The following is a 23,614-nucleotide window of genomic DNA, read 5'->3' on the forward strand; positions in this document are numbered from 1 at the left end:
CAGGAGTCATGTGATCCTCTTTTGCAACCTTCTGACAAGCGAAGTCAGTGAGGAAACCAGATTCACTTAACAACCGTATCACTAACTTAACAACTGCAGTGATTCACTTAACAACTGTGGCAAGAAAGGTCGTAAAATGGGGCAACTCAATTAACAAATGTCTCACTTAGCAATATAAATTCTGGGCTCGATTGTAGTCGTAAGTCGAGGACTACCAGTACTATACAAATAGACAATGGGCAATTCAATTTGATTTAAGTCTGGGGTATGACTAACTGAGAGTCTAAGTAATAGATTAAATCGGGGGTGTTTGCTTGGCCAGCTCTCAGATTCCGGTTACCTACAAACGGCAGAATAATCGCATTATTTTTACCCATATGGATCTCCTGTTTAATCCCCTTTCTCACTTCTGCTACTCACTTCTCACTTGCTCACCAAGTGAGAAGTGGTCAGCTTCTGTGGTCAGCTTCATACGCTATGCTGTGGGGCGATGCATGTCTTATGTGGTAGAAATACAGGAAATCGGAAGGAAAGGAGATGATCAAAATAAAACAATTCAGGGAAAACCAATTTCTGTATAGATAGGACACTTCACTTTGGGCTAGATTACACCACACTCAGATATTTTTCTACCATTGACATTAAGTCATTAACATGAGCAGCCAAGTATCTGCTTTTAAAAATCTGCAAGGGATTTTTTTATTCAGCAACAACTGGACAACAAGAAGGCAAACTATATTCTTTCTGGTTCTGTAGCTAAAAGTTGGCAGGATAATAAAAGTAAGAGGTCATCTATTATCAAGACAATGGCATTCTTAGGACACAAGGCTGGCTGAAATTAGGGGCCATAACATATAGGTAGTCTCAACTTACAACCATTTGTTTAAGCCACCTTAGTACTGAAAAATTTTGGTCCTTGCACTTATGACCATCACCCCACAGCTACGGGATTGCAATTTGGGTGTTGGCAATTGGCTTGCATTTTACTTGACTGGTTGCAGTGTCCTATGGTCATGTGATCACCATTTGAAATTTTTTTGGTCGGTTTCTGGCAAAACCCACCAATTGTTGTGACCCAGGCCCAAGTAGGTAGTAGGAAACTCAATCCGTGAAACACAAACAAACTTTATTTGAACAGTTGAGAATTACTTCATTCCCAGCGTAGTTCAACTAAATTAAAACAAATTCCCCCCAACAAAATTCCTCAGTCTTATCACAAACCCTGGTCTAATTAGGCAAACTGCCAAACTTTCAGAAGTCACACAAAAAAAAGGCAAGACATAGATGAAGCAGAAGACAAAGCTACCAATGTTGTTTTCCGGCAAAGAGCCCAAATGCCATTGCTGGTCTGCTTTAAGCCTTATCATCTCTTGTCCCTACTCCCGAGTCCTCCTTTTTGCTTGAGCTGCTCTTGCCTTCTGGCAGCTCTTCTAATTAGGAACAGGCTCTCCTGTTCCTCTGCCTCACTACTGTCAGCCTCTGGAGGCTCTGGAGTCCACACATCACTCTCCGATGGCCCTGGCCTCACCTCAGCCTCATTGTTGTACAATTCCGTTGCCAGTTCCGCAGGCTGCCGGCGGACCACAACACCGATTTGGAAGAATGGGTTTGTGCTTACGATTGAAGCATTCGTTTAATAACTACAGCGTTCACTTAACAACCATTGTAAAAATGATCGTAAAATCAAGTCCTATTTGACTTAAGAATGCAATGACTTACTTATGTAGTCTTAAGTTGAGGACTATCTGTAGAACCCTAATCAACATGTTATCTTGCGCGACTGCTTTTCCATTCTGTCCATCATTTCCCTTACTTAAGCCCCCAAAGAGATTCTTGTATGAGTCAAGTCTGGGTTCAATTTTTTTTATTTATTTTTTTAAAAAAAGCAACTCACAAGATTGTGCGGGTCCTGTGAGCTGAGTAAACCATGCAAGCTCATGAAAAGAAAGAAAAGGCCCCCGTGGAAATTAGGCATTATTTCCCGCAATGGAAGTCAGAAGCAGTTCTTGGGAAATCTGAGTCAACATTGAGGGAAGAAGGGTATATTCTGTGTATTCAACAAGTAGCCCAAGCTATTTATGCTAAACTGCGATTGGGGATGGGGAAACTCTGCAGCAGGAACTGCAAGCAAAAGATAACTTACGAAAAAGCCTTTCTAGGAAATTTACCCAACATCCAATGGATGCAAAAACAGATATTTTTTTTTAATCCTAATCTTGCCAAAATTTTCAGTTCCCAATTTCAAAAGTAAAATGGCAACATGAAGTTTCTGGAGTATAGAGGTTTTCATGGCTGGGAGGAATAATCAATAATAGCATGTAGCATAATCCTAGACATTTCTGGTTCTGCTAACAACCAGTCACCCCTGAAAGAACTGGATGAGGTAGCTGGGTATTTTTTTGACTAAACCAACTTTATTAAAAGCTTCCAGCTTTCATGCGCATCAGAGATATATGTTAGTCAATGCAAAGAGTCAATCTGAGGCAGTGAGCTGTAGCTCACAAAACTTTTAGTAAAACCGATTAGGTGCTATCAGACTCTTGATTTTTTTGCTACCCAACTCTCCTTCCACAATCCCTCAAGGAACAGGAATATAGGAAGCAGCTTTATTTTTTCTCGATTATAAAATTTATTTGCCACCCATCTCAGGTCAAACAACTCTGGACTCTACATGGAGATCAAGTCATATCTAGCAGAGACTTCCTGGTTCCAAATCTCCCTGCTGAAGAATACATTACATCCTCCAAGGTTAATTATAGCAATAGCACTTACTTTTATACCGCTCCTTAGTGCTTTACAGCAGGGGTCTCCAACCTTGGCAACTTTATGACTTGTGGACTTCAACTCCCAGAATTCTGGGAGTTGAAGTCCACAAGTCATAAAGTTGCCAAGGTTGGAGACCCCTGCTTTATAGCATTCTATAAGCAGTTTTACAGAGTCCGCATCTTGTCTCCAACAGTCTGGCTCCTTGTTTTACCAACCTGGGAAGGATGAAAGGCTGAGTCAACCTTCAGCCCTGACTCCAGACTGTGGGGCAGGGTTATGTTTTCAAATCTGCAGTGGTTTTCCTTCTCAAGCCCCGAATCTATCTAATTACCACTGGTTAATTTTTTTTCTGAAATGGCAATCAGCCAATCTCCCCTGCTTTTCCTTCCCACCCACAGGGGAGATTCTGCTTCCTATTTATTCACCGAAGATGCCTGAAAAATGGAGTCTTTGCTTCAAGGAGGCCTAATGTGAAAGAAGAAAAAATCATTCTGGAAAGGAAAGGAGAAAGAGAAAGGAGCACCTCTTAATTAAAATACTTCGCTTGCGGGCTGACAGGTTGCTGAACAGCTGTACTGGAATGCGGTGGGGGGGGAGGGTTGAGATGGTGTTCAAAAGATGATGGTGCCAATGAAGGAGAATATTTGTCGCTCAGGGTTGAACTATGCAGCCCTCGGTGCTCTCTGAGCTTGGTGGTTTTCTTGCAGACGTGTCATTACCCTAACTAGGTAACATCATCAGTGCTAGCAAGGAGTGGGGTTTGCTCTCAATTTATATTCTAGTGCAGGGGTCAGCAAGCTCTTGTGGCTCTTACATCCCTCTGCTGCGGCTCCCTGTTGCTGGTTGGCTCCACAATTGATAGGGCTTTCGGTTAGAACAGGTAGAAGAAAAAGGATGCCGTGCTAGGAGAAAACTCTATGGTGGGGGGGGAACCAACTTCTAGTCGGCAGAGGAAAAAGGATGCCACGCTAGGAGGAGACTCTATGGTAGGGGAACTGACTTCCAGTCGGCAGAGGAAAAAGGACGCCACACTAGGAGACTATGATGGGGGAATCGGACTTCTGGCTGGCTCCAGAATTGAGTGGGGGCTTCCGGTTAGGACCTTTGCGCTGGCTTGCACTGTCAATTTGGTGGGAGTGGTCTTTGGGGTTCTTTTGCCGGGCTATTAGATGATGGTATCAGCATGATGGAATAAGGAAAGAGAGCCTGAAAGTTCAACCTCTGCATGCTTTGCGGGGACGGGAAGAGAACCAATCATCTCCTCCCCATCTCCTCTTTAATTCAGCAGAAGGAAACCACTTTAGACTCGTTACAGGAAGTCCTCAATTTATGACCGTATTGGAGCCTCCACATTAGTCATAAGTCATGAAGATCATAAAGCTAAGACATCCATATTACGTGAATAAGTGTGGTCATTAAGCAAAATCATTTTTCACTATGGGGCATATTTTTGCTAAACACCAGAAGTAAATGCCGGTTTCCAGCAAAAATATTGCATTGTTGTAAATATTGTTCTGTGACCGCGGGACACTGCAAACAGCTGGAAATGCAGGCCAGCCGCTGAGCACCCAAAATGCGGTCATATGAGTAGCTTCTTTTGGGGGGAGGGGGTTCCATTGTAACTTTGAACAGTCGCTAAGCAGCCCATTGTAAGTTGATGACTACCTGTGCAGCACAGCCACCACAACCATCTTCTCCAACCTCTACTCTCTTTAGGATTTCCTTTTGAGCTACTATTGTAGATATTGTAGCTCAATATTGTATTGTAATATATTAATCAGCATTCAGCTAAGGAGGAAAATATGTGTATATGTGTTATAGTCCCCTTTTTTAATGCACCTTTTTCTTTTCAAGTCTTCTTTGTTTTTTTTTTTAATATTTTGGTGTTTTGTATTTTAACTTTTTTTTATTAACATTAAAAGTAGGTTGTTGTTTGTTTGTTTTTTAAATCATTTTGCCACAAAAAAGAGGGGGCCAACCTATTCTCCAAAGCACCTGAAGGTAGGAGCAGCAGCAACGGATGGAAACTAATCAAGGAGAGAAGCAACCTAGAACTAAGGAGAAATTTCCTGATAGTGAGAACAATTAATCAGTGGAACAGCTTGCCTCCAGAAGTTGTGGGAACTTCCTCACTGGAGGTTTTAAAGAAGACAGCCACTTATCCAGAATGGTCACTAGAACAGGGGTCTCCAACCGTGGCAACTTGAAGACTTGTGGACTTCAACTCCCAGAATTCCTCAGCCAGCTTTGCTTTGCTGACTGAGGGATTCTGGGAGTTGAAGTCCACAGGTCTTAAAGTTGACAAGGTTGGAAACCCCAGCTGACTAGAAGACCTCCAACTCTATTATTCTGAGGTCCAATGAGGGCTCTGCCAGCGTTTCCTAAGGAAGGTCTTCTAGTCAAGAAACGACCCTCTTTCTGGCTTGTTCTTGCCGACAGGTTCACACAAGGATCCCTTCTTCTGTTTACTGTCACCATGACGAAGCAGGATGTAAGAATTTGGATCCCTGCCAACTGCAGCCAGATGGCCAAATCAGCAAAGTGTGGGGGGGAGGGGGGGGAAGAAAGGGGAAAATAAACCTTCCCTCATGCAGGGATCGGTGTCTCTGATCTAGCCGGAAAGCTACACTCACCCTAGTTGACCTTACACATCTCCAGCTCTAGGGCGGAGGAAAATGCCAGCTCTTCCCTTTGGGAAACATATTTATATCTTAATTTTGTTCCATTAAGCATCCATCAAAACAGGCAAACCCATCTATTTAGCTTCCTAAGCTCTCAGACAACGCCTGGGGTTCTTGAGGTTTTATTAGGAGTGACTTGAAAATGTATAAGTTTCTCAATCAATTGCCTCTCCGCTCAACTGATAAAAAGCAGAGAAAAACCACTCCAAAGGGGGAAAAATATATATATCTTTTAGTTGAACCCCTATGAGGTAAACTATGAGGATGTCCTTGGCAGGGGAGTTGGACTAGAGAAGATCTCCAAGCAGGAATGGGCTGCTGGGGGTTCGGGAGAAGCTCTAGCTAAGATTCCGTGCAGTTCAGAGAACCTCCAAATCCCACTCTTGGATGGCCCCACTCACCTCACTCCTCCCCTTCCCTGAGTCCCCACGTGGCCCATTTTGGTTGCAGGTAAGTGCAGGGCGCACGCGGAGGCTCGGGGAGGGTGAAAAACGGGCCAACCGGAAGTTCAGGAAGAGGGCCTCTGGAGCCTGGGGAGGTGGCTTTCGCCCTCCCAAAGGCTCAAGGAAAGCCTCCGGACCAGTGGTGGGTTGCCTCCGGTTCGGATCGATTCTATAGAACCGATAGTAAAACTGGCGGGAGGCTCCGCCTACTGACCTGAACGTCATCAAAAGTGATCTGTGCATGCATGGGCACAATGCGAACCGGTAGTAAAGGCAAGTAGAACCCATCCTTGTTCAGGACCCCCCCCCCCGGCCAGGGCAAAAATGCCCCCCTGCCATCGTACAGGAGGCCAACTAGGCCACACCCACCATGGCCACGCCCACCCAGCAACCGGGCAGAGAACCCGCTTGCTAAAAATTTTGAAGCCCACCCCTGCCTCCAAGGTCCCTTCCAGCCCTAGGATTCTATGATTTGAGGAGGTAACAAGGTTCAGGAATGGGAAGGCTGGCCTTTCAAGGACCTTTTCCACCAGGCATTTCTCAATGTCCAAAAATGCCAATTGCGGCAGGGAGACGCAGAGACTCATATATTTTTATGCAATTCAAACTTTGCCTACTGTGAGACAGCAAACATGGGATGTGTACACAAACCACCACATTTCGCAAGTGCTAGAAACAAGCACATTCTCTCCCCCCACCCCCGCCGTCTCACACACACACACACCAATTGATCTGTGAGCTTGGTTTAATTCTGAGTCTGGCAAATTCCTATTGGAATACAGATAGGTAGGGGGAAAGGGAGAAAAAAGTGGGTTTTTATTATTATTGTTGTTGTTGTTGTTCTTGTTGTTGTTATTGCATTGAGTTGCAAAATCTGCTCCAAAAGAGTAAAGGTGCCATGCTAGAAGAATTCAAAATTCACAGACATGCAGGCAATACACGTAGTCCTCGACTTACAACAGTTCATTTAGTGACCACTCAAAGTTACAACGGCACTGAAAAAAAGTAACTTTATGTTTTTCACACTTACAACCATTGCAGCATCCCCATGGTCACACGATCAAAATTCAGATGCTTGTCAATTGGTTCATATTTATGACGGTTGCAGTGTCCCATTTTACGACCGTCTGACAAACAAAGTCAACGGGGAAGCCAGACTCACTTCCCAACCGCGTTACTAACTTAAAACATGCAATCATTCACCTAACAACTGTGGGGAGAAACGTCATAAAATGGGGCAAACTCACTCAGCCAATGGTTTTTTTTTTTAATTTGCATTTATATCCCGCCCTTCTCCGAAGACTCAGGGCGGCTTACAATGTGTTAAGCAATAGTCTTCATCCATTTTTGTATATTATACACAAAGTCAACTTATTGCCCCCAACAATCTGGGTCCTCATTTTACCTACCTTATAAAGGATGGAAGGCTTAAGTCAACCTTGGGCCTGGTGGGGCTTGAACCTGCAGTAATTGCAAGCAGCTGCTGTTAATAACAGACTGTCTTACCAGTCTGAGCCACAGAGGCCCTACTTAGCAACATAAATTTTGGGCTCAATTGTGATCGTAACTCGAGGACTACATATAATCCAGAGCAGGGGTCTCCAACCTTGGCAATTTTAAGCCTGGAGGACTTCAACTCCCAGAATTCCCCAGCCAGCAAAGCTGGCTGGGGAATTCTGGGAGTTGAAGTCCTCCAGGCTTAAAGTTGCCAAGGTTGGAGACCTCTGATCCAGAGAACAGGGAAAACTGGAACAGCTGTTCAGTGAAGTGGCATGAGGCTGGAGTAAGATGGGAAACAACAGATGCCATGGTCTAAACTTAGCATATCAGCAAGACACATAAACCGGACTCTTCCCAATACTTCTTCCTCCCCTCTCCTCAAAACTATGCCTTCCACTTTAGCATAAATATATATACTGAATTGATCAACCACCCCATTAATTTGCCAAAATGATCAGCTTCTTGGGGAGGGCCAAAAAGTCTAATGCAAACTAATTTGCCGAGCAGAAACACAAAAATAGGTTATCTTTTTTCCCTATACTTATTATTATTTTTTTTAAAGTAAAGACTGTAACATACACACTTCGTTTGTTTTGGCAAAACCTATGAAATTAAAAGCCTGAACAGACGGCCCACAATTATTTAAGAAGCCCATACTCCGTGTATGTGATATTACTGCAATGAATTGAGGATGTGCAAAATGTTTTGACAGTGAGTGAACTCGCTTGTTTCAAATGGTCTTTTTTGATCCAACTGGGAGAATTTCAAGACCGCAAGAGTTTCAAGACTGCTATTACCTCCCAATCTTGGCCTGATGCATGACCTGACATCTGCCTTTCACTAACATGTTACGGATAAGCACTGCTTCTCTCTTCCCTGCCAGACAGAAGTGAAAGCTAGAAAGCAAGCTACAGGTACCGTAATTCCTAAAGGTGCTTTTTTTCAAGAGGCACCTGGACTTTCTGATTTTTCTTTGAAGACATTTCAGCTCTTCAGAGCTGAAGAAGCTTCTCAAATGAAATGCAAAAAGTTTTCAAGGAAAAACCCCAGAAAGTTCAGTTGCCTCTTGAAAAAGCACCTTTGGGACAACTATGACCTGGATGAATCTCCAGAGACATCAAGCTACAGGTAGTGCTCAAATTACATTTGTTTAGCGACTAACGTTGAAGTTACGACACCACTGAAAAAAGCAGCTTACAATGGGTGCTCGCCAGTGGTGGAATTCACATTTTTTTACTACCGGTTCTGTGGGCGTGGCTTGGTGGGCTTTGCTTGGTGGGCATGGCAGGGGAAGGATACTGCAAAATCTCCATTCCCTCCCCACTCTGGGGCCAGCCAGTGGTGGTATTTGCCGGTTCTCCGAACTATTCAGAATTTCCCCTACCAGTTCTCCAGAACCTGCTGAATAGCACCCTTGCTCCTCACACTTATAACAGCAGCAACTTCCTCACGATCAAAATTTGGGCACTTAACAACCTGCATGTACAGGTAGTCCTTGGCTTACAACAGTTCGTTTAGTGACCATTTGAAGTTACAACAGCACTGAAAAAAGTGGCCTATAACTGTTTTCACACAGCATAGCTGGCTGGGGAATTTGGGGATTTTAAGTTCACAGGTCTTTAAGTTGACACGGTTGGAAATCTCTGGTTTAGTGATGAAAACAGTGGAGTAGGACTAAGGCAGGGCTGTCAAGGCCGGCGGGCCGCATCCGGCCTGCGGGGCCACCCTGGAAACAGCGAAAGACCGGCCCGAGGGCAGTCCTCCTAAGCTCCATTTTCACTGGCAGAGGGTTGCAGGAGGCCGTCGCAGCCAAAAACGGAGCTCAGGAGCCTGTTTTTACTGGCAGAGCGCTCAGGCCACCACAGGCGCCCCTGACACGAGTGACGTCAAGCTGGCCACACACACCCTGGCCACACACACCCCAGCCCCGCCCCCAGGTCAAACACAACCCTGATGCGGCTCTCAATTAAATCGAGTTTGACACCTCTGGACTAAGGATATCCAAGTCAAAGTATTCTCATTCATTCAGGCTTACTGGATGACTCTGAACCAATCATTCAGATGACTCTGAACCAGTCTCACAACCCAGGGTTGTTGCTGTTGTTGTTGTGAGGGAAATAAAAGAGGAAGCATTTTGAGTATTTTGAACTCCAAGCAAAAAAACAAAAAAAGATACAGCAGGTAAATAAATAAAAATAACTTAACTATATGTATGTATCAGTGATGTCATTAAGGTTCAAGCTCAACCCCAAAGCCCAGTTTACTTTCCCTATTTTTTAAAATAAACTAGTTGGTGGGGATTACAAGGACGTAAAGAAACCAACAATCATTCTCTTAAGCCTATTAAATCCTAAATGGCCTTGGTTCATCATACCCTAGAGATCAACATGTGGCTAGTTCGGCTTTCAAGGGCCTCAGGGCATTCCATTATATGTTATTAGAAGAGCTGTGGTGGTGCAGTGGTTAGAATGCAGTATGGCAGGTAAACTCTGTCCACTGCCAGAAGTTTGATTCTGACCAGCTCAAGGTTGACTCAGCCTTCCAAGATCGGTAAAATAAGGACCCAGATTGCTGACTCTGTAAATGCTTCAAGACCGCTATAAAGCACTATGTGCTATTGCTATTAGTCAGTGATATTTTCAGGATAGTTTATACACCCACTGAATCATACTGAGACAGCAAAGGAACTGAGAACAGGTTTTCTCAACATTCCTTCCCTTTCTTACTGCTGAAGACCCAGCAATAACGTTTGTTCAAAATGTTCTGAAAGCCACATTTGTTCACATTGTTCTAAAAGCCCAATGTTAAACCGACAAAGAAAAAAACAAACAGCAGCAATATCTTGATTTGACCACTATCTGTTGTCTGGGTCTACAGTAGTGCTGGGGTGGAGGAGGAAAATATAACCAAAGAAGATTAAGAAAGTGTTTATTGTAACTGGGCAAAAACTGTAAACACCCAGTAATGAAGACATCTCTCACTAGACTGGACGCACTAATCCCATATCACTTAAATCTGCACTTCAAGAACATTGCCCTCCCATCTAGGGCTGAATTAGACATGCCCATGTGCTAAACCCTAAATTGGCTGTTCATTCTCTTGCATAGAAAAACAAATATAGACCCTCCTCTGAAACACCAGAAACCAGACGACTGTGAGTTCTAGTTCCGCCTTAGGCACAAAAAACCGGCTGGATGACTTTGGGGGCCGCTTATTCTCTCTCAGCCCAACCCAACACGCAGGGTTATTTTTGTAGGGAAAATAGGAGGAAGGAAGGAATATTATATATGTTCACCACCTTAAATTATAAAGTACAGGTAGTCCTCGGCTTACAACCATTCGTTTAGTGACCGTTGAAGTTAAAACAGCACTAAAAAAAGGAACTTATGACTGTTTTTCATGCTTACGACCAATATCACATGATCAAAATTCGGACACTTGGCAACTGGCTCATATTTATGACAGTTGCAGTGTCCCGAGGTCATGTGATCACCTTTTGAGACTTTCTGACAAGCAAAGTCAGTGGGGAAGCCAGATTCACTTAACAACCATTTTGCTAACTTAACAACTGCCGTGATTCACTTAACAACTATAGCAAAAACGCCCATAAAATGGGGCAAAATTCACTTAGCAAATGTGAATTCACTTAGCAACAGAAATTTTGGCCTCAATTGTGGTCTGAAGTTAACTTTAATAAATGCAGGATAAAATTTAAAAAATCAACCCCCAAGCCATTTCTCTATAGACCACAAAGTATTCTTTATGCCAGGAAACAGACATTTCAGAGAAATATAGCATAAGGTACCAGACACATCCAACTAGTAGTTTATGAAGTCTGTCTGTCTTTGTGTCAGAAGAACCAACAAAACTAGCCGAAGGTAAAATCCTATTAATAGTTTATTTTTATTACATGTATTTTATCCAGAAGCAGAATTCCACTTAACAGTACTTATACAAGTTAAGGCCAGATTCAAATGAAGAGGCAAAATTCAGCAAATGTTTTAAATTCTGTAACTATCCTCAGTTAAAAAAAGAAAAGGAGATAGAAACAATAGCCTTCCCTTTGAGGAAACTGAGCTGAATTCTCTAACTAGATTCTTGATTTTGGAAGCAGAAAAACTGTCTCTCAGTAAAGAAGCAAGCCCCGAATTTAATCTTGTGGTTATTCTCCTTACAAAACCAAAACCAATCCAAAAACGTTCACCAAAACTAAACGCTGGTAAATAAGAGAAAAAATGCATCGGATTTAATTTGGCAAAACTTTAAGGGAAATGGAAAGGAAGGGGAATCCCATAATGATGGGCAAATAAACATCTAGAACAATGTTTCTCAACCTTGACAACTTGAAGATATGTGGATATGTGGACTTCACAGCTTGCTGGGGAATTCTGGAAGTTGAAGTCCGCATATCTTCAAGTTGCCAAGGTTGAGAAACACTGTAGAATATTCAGCACCAGCTCCTTAGCTACAGAGCTTCCCTCAGCTCTGTTCAAATTTAGAACTGCTGTTCTAGAACTATTTGATGACTACCCAAGAGTTTCTGCTAATCTCTTCTTTTATTTGCCATAAGGTTTATTTCCAAATGGAAACAGACTGTTCTGTTCAGGCCTGCATCAAACTAAAGCAACGAAGCCACACACCATTACAAAAAAAAAAAAAAAACGAACCGGGAAAGACAGGAAAGCAAATGAGTAAATACGTCTGAAAACCACTGACTTGATGGAGAAGTAGTTTTATGTGTCATTATGTGATGCTCCTAGTAGTGGAAGAAATGGGCAAGCGTACACATGTGAAGCTCCACTTGCACGAGTGGGGAGGTGCTCACGCATGAAGCTCCAGTCACATGGGTGAACACAAATGCCTGACTGCGCAAAGGGAGCTTTGCATGTGAACGGAAGCATCCTCCCCTCGCGCATGAAGCTTCATTTAGTTCATTTAGTGACTGCTCAAAGTTACAACAGCACTGGAAAAAAATGACCATTTTTCACACTTAACCACCATTGTAGCATCCCCATGGTCACGTGATCAAAATGCAGACTCTTGGCAACTAACTCCTACTTATGGAGGTTGCAGTATCCCCAGATCGTGTGATTCCCTTTTGTGACCTTTTGACAAGCGAAGTCAATGGGGAAACCAGATTCAGTTAACAATAGTGTTCCTAGCTTTACAACTGTACTGATTCACTTAACAACTGTGGCAAGAAAGGCCATAAAATGGGACAGAGTTCACTTAACAACTTTCTCAGCAGCAGAAATGTTGGGCTCAATTGTGGTTGTAAGTCAAGGAGTACCTATATGAAAAAATAAGTTTTACACAGCCTGCCCATTATCAATTATGGTGATTGCGTATCTCTGAGTTATCCATGTTAAGGAAGATAAGAGGGTTAATACCCTCACCTATCCCTCACACAAACACAGGAAAAAGCCAGCATTCTTGGTATCTGTCTGCATACACACATCTGAAGGTCAACGGCCTTTGCTCAGTATAATCAACATGATACAGACAGGAAAATTTTCCCCTCCACACTGAAGTGATAAGCAGCTCCCCAAATGACTTTAGTTAGTAACAGGAATTGCAGTTTGCTGATGTGTGCCCATTTTATTATTTTTTTAATGGCTCGTCTCAGTCAGCCAGATGTAGAGACTGGATTTGACATTTTTGTCCACCTGTCAGTCCTTCCCAATGACCCGGGATAGGCAGATGTTGATCTGATAGTATTAGAGGTATTGTTGAAAGGTATAGCTGTTCCAAGTCAAGATGCCTTTTGCAATCAACTGATGATGTTGTCAGTGCCGATGGTGTTCAAGTGGAGTCTATGGCAATTCGCCATGGCCAACTCACTGCGGGACAAGAGTTACACTATCAAAGAAAAGGTGAAATAGAATAATTAAAGAAAGGATGCAAAAAAAAAGGGACAGAATGAAATGTGAATGGCAAAAATTAAAATATTTATTTTAAATAATTAGAATTGTTAAATTGTTCTCCCGTGGCGAGTTGACCATGTTGAGTTGGCCGCAGCAAGTTGGCCATAGCAAGTTGTCTCATTCTGGTTCAAGTGGTGCCCCAGTTGCTTTGGGATTGCACTCAAGGCGCTTATTATTATTAGGACTATATTTACTTTTTTTTTAACCATAGTTGTCCTATTTCTATTTGCAGGGCCTTATATTTTATGTTATCTTTTCCAGTTCTTTCTCTTCTATTCTGTTGTCTCCACATACTGCCCTGTCCACTATCCAGATTTTTTGTCTTTCTTATTGATAATTGTCAAGTCAGGGGGTAGGTGGGTTATGTGACAGGTGCCTGTCTGCTTGAATTGTAAAGTCACAGAGCACTTTCACTTTTTCATTTTCTATTACTTTATTATTATCATCAAATTTATTTGCTGCCCATATCGCAGTTCAAGGCAATTCTCTGCTTAGCTGCATTTTTTTCCCTTCCAATTCAATCATGTCCAATTTTCAGAGAGTGTCCAGACAAGTCCCTGCAATTTTCTAGCAAGGCCCAAACTTCCAGTTTTATTTTAGGTTCCTGATAACAGGAGCAAGCTCCAGAGAGTCCCAAGCCCAAAGTACAGACACTTCCATTATGCTTGAACAGCATCCTAGCAGATTGCTTGGTCGACCTTAATTTAGGAAAACATGTTAGAAGGTTTTAAAAAATGTTTTAAAAAATACTAGCATCCACTTTCTTGCTGGGGAACAACAGGGAAGCTATGCGACAGGGGAAAGGCTGCATTTACCCACAGCTAATTTTGGAAAGGAATGAAAGAGCCTAGTCACAGTCAAAAGCAGTACATTTTGGGCAACCTGTACAAATCAGACTTCTACAAATCAACGTGTGCTGGACAACTATGCTCAGATTTCCTTTAGCCATGCTGGCTGGGATTTCTGGGAATTTACTTGGATAAGTTTTAACCTGTTTTTAATCCGTTTTTATTCATGTATTCATATGTTTCTTTATGATGTTATAAATCACCCAGAGTCACAAGTGAGATAGGGGGTGCAGACATTTCATAAATAAATTCCAGATCAATTCACCCAGGTGACTGTCCTATAGGATAGTGTAATTCTCGACCTTGGCACCTTGAAGATGTGTGGACTTCAAATCCCAGAATCCCCCAGCCAGCAAGATGTCTATACATCTTCCAGATGTACAGCTGCCACGGCTGAGAAACACTGTTGTACAGCAAAGTTATCCCAGTGCTAGATCTCTCAGTTCATATTATAGATTATAGTGCTGGAAAGGAAAAAGGTCTGGAAGTTAAGGATGAACCATAAGGTCTTCTGGGATCTCCCCAATGAGCAAGCTAAGCAATGGCATGTCTTTTGCCTCTCTTCTAGAATTTTTGATCGGGAAAGCATGAATCTGCGGGGTTCTGTTCCCAACTCAAGATTATCACCCTATCAAACCTCTGCAGAGCAAGCATAATGCACCCCAAGCGTTAAGCTTCAGTGTATAATGACCCTCACAAAATAGTTACAGATGATGAGGGTTGGTTTTTTCCCCCCCATCTAGCGGGAAGACAGAAGCAGCAGCAGCAAGCTGCAGTCATAAAACTCAGAGCTTGCAGCAGACCATCAGTCAACTTGCTGTCTTGCTTTGAACCAATTAAAGATCGGTGAGGTTTATCAGACTGTGTAAAGGGAGGCCGTGAGTATCATTTCCAAAGGGCACCTTGCTCAGACACCTAAAGTCCTGGATAGATTAGTGTCTCTTCAAGATTGGCACAACAAGCTTCCTTAGCTCAGGAATATGAGAAAATGCTAAGAGTTGCAAGCGTGATAGAAATAGCAGCATTCGTTTAATGATGGCAATTGGGACTAAGAATCCCATCGCCAAATGACGCAGTCATAAAACGCAATGCCACGGGACTGTGCCAACTTGCAGCGGCAGTTCTGGCCATTACAATTGTGATTGTTGAGCACAACGTCACATAATCGTCATTTGCAACCTCCTGCCAGTTTCCTCGCTGCCTTCGCTCCTTAGAAGTCAGCAACGAAAGACACCAAAGGCGATTGCAGATTTCCCAATTACTTGTATAGGGATCATTCTCTATACCATTTATGTTGTTTTGTATTTTCTGTTATGGATTGCACCAAAGAGGCTAAACCAATTTCATTGTATATAATGACGTACGATGACAATAAAGGCTATACTACTGTGGGACGCTGCGACCATTGTTTGTTATTACACGCTGATGGTGTCAAGGTTCCAAATCATCCCATAACTGCGGGGACACTGCAACGGCCACAACTGTGAGGACTTGCTGCAAGTCTCCTCTTTCAACACTGTTGTAACTTTGAACGGCCGCTGAATAAATGGTTGTTAACGGATGATTGCCTGTAGTTGAATGTCATTTGTGGGCAGGAGGATAAATGCAGCAGAGAATTCATGAGCTTTTAGATTTTACAAGAAAAGCCAATGGGGGAAGCCTACTGAGACTCAGGCACCATATATGTTTTCTCATCATTGGCCCTGCCTATGGGGAGCCTTTCCAACAACCTCATGTGACCTCTTGCAAAGCCAAACTCTGGTAGCCTTCTACCACCTCTCTCCAGTCCTGGCATTTTCTACTATTCCTCACTGCAAGTAAATCTCACAATTCCCCTTCTTTATTAGAGAAGCCACTATACAGGTAGTCCTAGACTTACAACCATAATTGAGCCCAAAATTTATGATGCTAAGTGAAACATTGGCTAAGTGAGTTTTGCTCCACGTTATGACCTTTCTTGTCAGGGTTAAGTGAATCACTGCAGTTGTTAATATGGTTGTGAAGTGAATCCAGTGAATCCAGCTTCCCCACTGACGTTGTCAGAAGGTCACAAAAGGGGATCTTATGATCCGGAGACACTGCAACTGTGGTAAATATGTGCAGTTGCCAAGCATCTGAATATTGAACTTGTGGCCATGGGGTGTTGCGAAGGACGGAAGTGTGAAAAACGGTCATAAGTCAGGTTTTTTTTAGGCCATTGTAACTTCAAATGGTCACTAAGTGAACTGCTGAAAGTCGAGGTCTGCCTGTACTACTCCGGCTACGTTGCTATCCATTAAAAACCAGGGAAATAGCTCTATGGTCTTCTGAATCTTCGGAGAAGGGCGGGGTATAAATGTAAACAAAAAAAAAAACAAAAAAAAAAACTGGAAGTTGTGGTGGCGGCAGTCTTCTTTGCAACAAGCTCCTGGGTGAACTGACCCCTAATGGTGCTGAACTATTTCCCAAGGGTAGGAAGAATGGAGCATGCCTCATTCCAGCTCTCCCCCCACCTCCATTAAAAAAAAAATAGGGTCAAGCTACAACCAGAGGCTACTAAATCAAAACAGCTGCTCTCCAAACTCAAGTCCTGAAGGCCAACTTTTGCATAGAGGGACTTGCAAAGAAGTTACATATGTGTAACACAAAAGGACAAACAGACACGTATGGTACTTATGTACCAAGATTAGCAAACTACGCTTTCAGAATACCTGGCCAATCAGATATAATAATAATAATAATAACAACAACAACAGCAGCAGCAACAACAATAACAGAGTTGGAAGGGACCTTGGAGGTCTTCCAGTCCAACCCCCTGCCCAGGCAGGAAATCCTACACCATTTCAGACAAATGGTTATCCAACATTTTCTTAAAAATTTCCAGTGTTGGAGCATTCACAACTACTGCAGGCAAGTTGTTTCACTGATTGTTCTATCAGGAAATTTCTCCTTAGTTCTAAGTTGCTTCTCTCCTTGATTAGTTTCCACCCATTGCTTCTTGTTCTACCCTCAGGTGCTTTGGAGAATAGTTCGACTCCCTCTTCTTTGTGGCAGCCCCTGAGATATTGGAACACTGCTACCATGTCTCCCTTAGTCTTTCTTTTCATTAAACTAGACATACCGAGTTCCTGCAACGGTTCTTCATATGTTTTAGCCTCCAGTCCCCTAATCATCTATCCTATTGTAGGATAGCCATGGTGGCAAAAAAATCAGGAATCTGGAAGCACCTTTTCCGATTCACAACTTTTATCTTTCATGAGCTGCAGCTGGTTTCATCAGAAGTAAAGAGTGGCTAAGCATCAGTTTATTAAAGCCCACCATAAAAAGCTTATATCTTTTAATAACATTTGTCAAACCGAAAGAAAATACCAGACTCCTGATTTTGAGGGGCAATTCGAGTGACCTGTGCTACTCAAAATGTTTCTGAATATAGGGTTTTACAAACCTGTGTGTTTAACTTCTGAATGCCAATACAAGAACCTCGGAGAGAATCCAACCCATTACTTGGGAACTATTGCTACAAAGAAAAACTCGGCAAAGTAAACCATGCAGCTAAAGCAAGCACCACCAATCTGTTTGAGGTTTTAGACTACCAGGGAGAGCAATTCCTAGAAAGGAGACCTTCACCCAGCTCAGGCCGGTGCACAGATTGCACCTATCTGTGGCGGAAGTAAACAGTGTTCTTATCATCACAAGATTAGACAATGTAATTTACACAGGCTGCCCTTGGAAGAAAATTCAGAAACTGCAATGAATGCAAATGCATGCATGCTGGTGAGTAGTACTACCGCAAGGATATTGTATTTTGGGCACAGCATTGGCTTCATTTTCTAGTGATGACTTTAATCTAAAAAGCTTTTTGTTGTTTGCTTACTTCACATTTTAGGATTGCCTCCTCCAAACTGCCCTATCCAGAACATTTCATTCAGGATAGGGATATTCACCCATCTTAAAAGGGTTGGTAGCCCTGAGACAGGGACTTTTTAGAGTAGTCATTGCATTGTAGAAGGACTTGCTCTGAGAGACCCAGCTGGCAAACCCTTGGAAGACAGGTAGTCCTTGACTTATAACAGTTCATTTAGTGACCATTCAAAGTTACAACAGCACTAAAAAAAATGACCTATGATCATTTTTCACACTACTGTTGCAGCATCCCCAGTCATGTGATCAAAATTTGGATGCTTGACAACTGATTCATATTTATGACGGTTGCAGTGTCCCAGGGTCACGTGATCCCCTTTTGCGACCTTCTCACAAGCAAAGTGAATGGGGGAAGCCAGGTTTACTTAACAACCGGGTTACTAACTTAACAACTGCAGTGGAAATTCACTTAACAACTGTGGCAAGGAAGGTTGTAAAATGGGGCAAAATTCACTTAACAAATGTTCCACATAAATTTTGGGGTCAATTGTGGTCATAAATCGAGGATTACCTGTAAAACCAAACTCTGCTGGGAAGTCTCTGAATTATAATTTCCTAGCACATAGACTAAGGCTGAGATTTATGTTATTAACCTCATGTTTGAATTGGATGTATTGTATTTAGGTTCATTTGTACTATTTACAGTTACGAGTTAGTTCAACAAGACAGTCATAAAACTAATAAATCAAGTCCAATAAAAAGCAATAATTTTAAAACAATGTAAAATTGTGCTGGTTTGAAATACTGAACAAACGCATGTTTTCAGTCCACTCATTTCCTTGTGTTATTTTTGGTTATCACGGGAAAAGCTAGAATTTATTTATTCAGGATGTATCAAACAGATAGCACTGGAAAGTAAAACTGGAGAAAGTTGAGGGCAATCACTCTTCCACGATCAAACCACAAGACTTCTGGTCCAGGAAAGTTAGCCTACATTTGTAATAGTAAAACACTGCCTTTTTAAAAAGAGAGAAACGTGGCAGCAGAAAAAACATTTCTATTTTCAAATTTTAATTTGGAACATGGATAACCTCATATGTGAACTTTAGCAGCATTAGGGAACTGCATGCATGCAACCCAAGGGAGATGCAGCATGTAGAGCCAGTATGGTGTAGTAGTTAAGGTATTGGCCTAGAGATGGTTTGTTCTAATCTCGCTTTAGGCATGAAAGCTGGTTGGGTAATCTTAGGCCAGTTACTTTCTCTCAGCCCAACCTACCTCAGAGGGTGGTTGTTGTAGTGAAAACAGGAGGAGGGGGGTATTATATATATTTGCCACCTTATTTATAAAAAATTAGGTGGAATAAATATCAAGAGTAAATAAATTAAATATTTAGCTGTTCTTTGGAATGCTAATCAATAATGTCTTCTGGCATCTCTTTTTCATCTTTCCTCCCATTTTAGACACTCATAAGATGTGACTGACAGATGTTAATATTTAACATCACTCAGAAATCTTTCTGAACAAAAAATAATAATAATTTAAAACTAACAACCACAAACTAATAATTGTTTCCACCCAACCCCTACCTGTAATAACTATTTCAGAGGGCTCCCCACTGAAAATCTATACTATGCTCTCTGGCAGCAGCTTTTTCTCTCCTTCACATTTCATGTTTGCAAGTACAAATGTTACTTTGCAAATGTAACATGTTAAGAAATCCTCAGCAAGTATTTGTTAAGTACACGCAAACACTTACTTTTTAACATTCGCTTCTCCATTGGGGATCCGTCGCAGCTTCTTCTTCTTAAGGATTTTGACAGCTCTCCTACAGAGAGTTTCAGAGTCCAGCATCTCTTTGACCTTGCCGTAAGACCCTTCCCCAAGTAGGTCCCCCATCAGATATTTGCCTATGAGTTTGGCCCTTTTCCGCCGTGGCTGGTAGATCACTTCCGTAGAGTCAATCCGGTGGATGAACGTGTCCATGCCCACTGACATCAATTCACCTTCCACAAACATGCCCAACTGCTGAGGCTCCTCTAGATCCATCTTGGTTTTTTTCTCCTAAGCAAAAACGTGTTATAAATCCAGTTCCTGATATATCCAATACTTTTTTGTGCCCAAAAACTTTGACTGGAAAAAAAAAAGCTTCAGTGGAGGCAAATAAGAAGTTTCCAAAAGACTGTACAGTTTTAACTTAAAATGAAAAATAAAAACCTATGAGAACTTTTCCATCAACTTAGAGGGATCCTACAGAGATCCAGCACCACATTCCAACTTACAGTGCCTCTTTTAAAAGAGCATGCGGAGGGGGGGAAGAAATCAATGCAGCTGTTTGCTCAATTTACACTTAGCTTTAACTTTTTGATCTTGTCCTGCTACTCCAAGTATTTGAAATCAGTTTGTCTTCCTTAGTAAGTCCAAACTATTGTTTTTCCCTTGAGACCTAAGTCATCTTCAAAAGACTGTCCACGTTTGAAATCAAAATATCAGAATTGCTATTTTTTAGGGGTGTGCCATTGCTGAGCAAGAAACGACAGCTCCTGTTTCCAAAGTGTGGTGTGGAAAATCGAGACACGACTTCTGCTCTCACCACCAAGGTACAACTTGTCTGAAGGATCTTTCAGCCGTTGGGAAGCTGAAACCAAGTCTCTTTAAAGGAATTTTCAATACTGATTTTAACTGCGTCTTTTTCACCCTTGACAAAGGTTCGAGGCCTTCTGTATCTAGTAAGGGGCATCCTTCAACCACCTGGGGTCTACCTGACACATGATGTGTCACCCCACTGCTTCAGGTATCAAGGCAGGCAGGCAGTGCAAACCTTACTCAGTTTTCCCAGTACTACCGACCCACCATAAACGGGGCAGGATGTGATTAAGATATCTTGAACAAGACTTCTTCAGATTAAGTAAGTTCCCTGGAAAAGGGAAAGAACTTCTAAGTTTTTTTTTTTTAATTTGGCAAAAATCTATACTTTAAAACCATCAATTCAGAAATCTAACTTCAGTAAGCACACTTCAAATTATTTATTAATACCTGGTTCTGGCCTTTCTTGCTGTTGGAAATAATAAGCTCCCCCTGTCTCTCTCACACACACACACTCTTTTAAAACTAAACATTAAAAAATGACCTCAGTAGGCCTAAGTGTCAAGAAGGCTATTCCTAGTTCACAATAAAAAGAAATCAGCTCCTACTCTTAACAACTAGATTGTTCCCATAAATTCAGAAAGCAAGGCACATGTCAAACATGTGAGGAACATGTAAGTAAATCGACCCTATCTTCTTTCTTGAATGAGGCTTTTTTCAGTGTCCTTACCCCCGCCAATCAGATCAATATTAATACGAAAAGATGCCCTTAAACAGGGCTTACCTTTCCCCAAGTTTAAGGCAGCGAGCTATCCCTCTTTGCCGTAACCCAACTTAGCAGGAAATATAACTGCCCTCTAAAAAAAATAACAATTCAATTAATGACTTTCTTTACAATTGAGTGAATGCTTTATTGAAATCAGTAAAGTTCCTTACATCCAAAATGCACACTTAACCCTAAAGACCTCCTTCAAAGGAGAATGCCCATTTTGTTTTAAAAAAACAAAACACTTGAGAAAATTTATAATACTTTTATCTTCCTGCAAAAGAGAGGCCCATTGAAGGAATTCTTAAAACTGAACATGCAAAAATAACCATTTGGTGCTTTTCTTTTCTTTTTTTTAATGATTGCTCATTGCTATCCATCCCATTCAGAAAAGAAAACAAGCTAAGGGGCTTTTTCGTTATATTTTTCTATTTCCAGGGAAAGGTTTGTCTCGTTCAAGAAGGGCTATTAAATAGGCATCTCCCACATAAAAAAGGGGGGAATAATTGCAATTTTCCCCCCTCCCTGCACAAACAGCACCTACAACGTATGAAATTGGAGGGCAAGTGAAAATATTGCCTTGCTAAGAAAGGTCTCTTTTTCCCCTCAAATTAAGGGGGTTCAATTCACAGACCACCCAAAAAAAATCCCTTTTTCCCCCCCTCAGCACACACATATACACACCGCCCACCTTTCCCAAATAATCCCCCCCCCCGCGACCTTCCTGTCACTCACTCGCCTGAACGCCGCGACAAGGACGGGCTTCTCCCCAATGTGAGGGGGGGGTCTTCCCTAAAGGCTCCCCCACACTTCAAGAAAGAGAAGGCCGCGACGTCTCACTCATCTGAGAGACAGATAAGACAAGGCAGGCAGACCCGGGAAAAGGAGCCGCTCTTCTCGCAGGCTTCCCCTCCCACGAGCCTACGGAGGGAAAAAGGGGTCGCCTCCCCACCTAGGTGCAGCGCTGAGGGCGGGGGGGCTGTTTGCTCCCCTTCGACCCCCCAACGTCAAACCAACGTCGCCCTCTCCTTGCTCTTGCTGCCGCCGCAGCTAACACGCCGCCGCCATTTTGTTTACCTCCCCCCTCTTGCCCCCCGCGCCCTCATTGACGCTCAACCGACTCCTCCCTCGCGCATGCGCGCGCGACAACAACAACGAGGGGGAGGGAAAAGAAGGCGGAGCGGCGCCCGCCAGCGAGCGAGGAGACCCCCCCCCTCCCCTCGTCGCTCGTTCTTCTTTTTTTTTTCCCACCCGGCCTTCGCCTCCCCACTCCTTCTCTGATTGGCTCGAAGGGGTCCTCTGAGGCGGTTCCCCTCATCCGGAGGAGAGGGCGGTGACTGGACGAGGGCGGGAAGGGGGTGGGACTTGACCGAGGGAGGTGGAGCATAGGGGGAATACCGGTCGGAGAGGTGGGGTTGGAATGCAGTAATGGAGGGGGGGTTGTCATGGCGACGGGGGAGGCCGGCGCGCGCCGGAGATGCCTTCTCCAACCTTGTGCCCTCCGGATTTTGTCCTGTGGCCAGTCGGATTTAGCAATATGGCGTCTGGACGATCAAGTCGTGTGGATGGCAGTGGTCGTAAAGACAGGAGCACTGTGTTCACACTACTAGTTGAACCTCACACCTCCAGAATATGACAAGTATGAACAAGATAAATGCCAAAGCCCACTGCAACTACATAGCAAAAAAGGCTCTAAAAGTAGTAAACCTAATTTTACGCAGCTTCTTTTCCAAAAGCTCTACACTACTAACTAGAGCATACAAAACATTTGCCAGACCTAGAATACTGCTCATCAGTCTGGAACCCACACCACATCTCTGACATAAATACAATAGAACGAGTCCAGAAATATTTTACTAGAAGAGTTCTTCACTCCTCCGAAAACAAAAAAATACCTTATACCACCAGGCTTGAAATCCTGGGATTAGAAAATTTACAACTCCGTCGACTTCAAGATGACCTGTGTTTAATGGTCAAAATCATCTACTGCAATATCCTTCCTGTAAATGACTACTTCAGCTTCAATCGCAATATTACAAGAGCAAAAAATAGATTCAAGCTTAATGTCAACCGCGTCAAACTTGATTGCAGAAAATATGACTTCTGCAACAGAGTTGTTAATGCTTGGAACTCATTACCTGACTCTATAGTCTCTACTCAAAATCCCAAAATCTTCAACCAAAAACTGTCTACTATTGACCTCACCCCATTCCTAAAAGGACTATAAGGGGCGTGCATAAGAGCACAAAAGTGCCTACTG

The 23,614-nt window shown here is 42.7% G+C and overlaps 1 protein-coding gene across 4 annotated transcripts in view; it reads right to left on the reverse strand.

The window, feature by feature from the left end:
• Nucleotides 1–22,450, reverse strand: part of STK11 (serine/threonine kinase 11) — a 114,842-nt gene extending 92,392 nt beyond the window's left edge. The window contains exons 1-2 of one of the 4 annotated variants that reach the window (XM_058163541.1): nt 22,307–22,450; nt 19,762–20,919 (exon numbers count right to left, since the gene is read on the reverse strand). In XM_058163541.1, the coding sequence (XP_058019524.1) occupies nt 19,762–20,051 (290 nt within the window). In that variant the 5' untranslated portion in view covers nt 20,052–20,919; nt 22,307–22,450. Of the gene's footprint in view, nt 1–19,761; nt 22,062–22,089 lie in introns of those variants that run through there. The other 3 variants (XM_058163540.1, XM_058163539.1, XM_058163538.1) reach the window with 3 other exon arrangements.
• Between the last annotated feature and the right edge of the window lie 1,164 nt (nt 22,451–23,614).

This window comes from Ahaetulla prasina, chromosome 1 (genome assembly GCF_028640845.1).
Source record: "Ahaetulla prasina isolate Xishuangbanna chromosome 1, ASM2864084v1, whole genome shotgun sequence".
Taxonomy (NCBI): domain Eukaryota; kingdom Metazoa; phylum Chordata; class Lepidosauria; order Squamata; family Colubridae; genus Ahaetulla; species Ahaetulla prasina.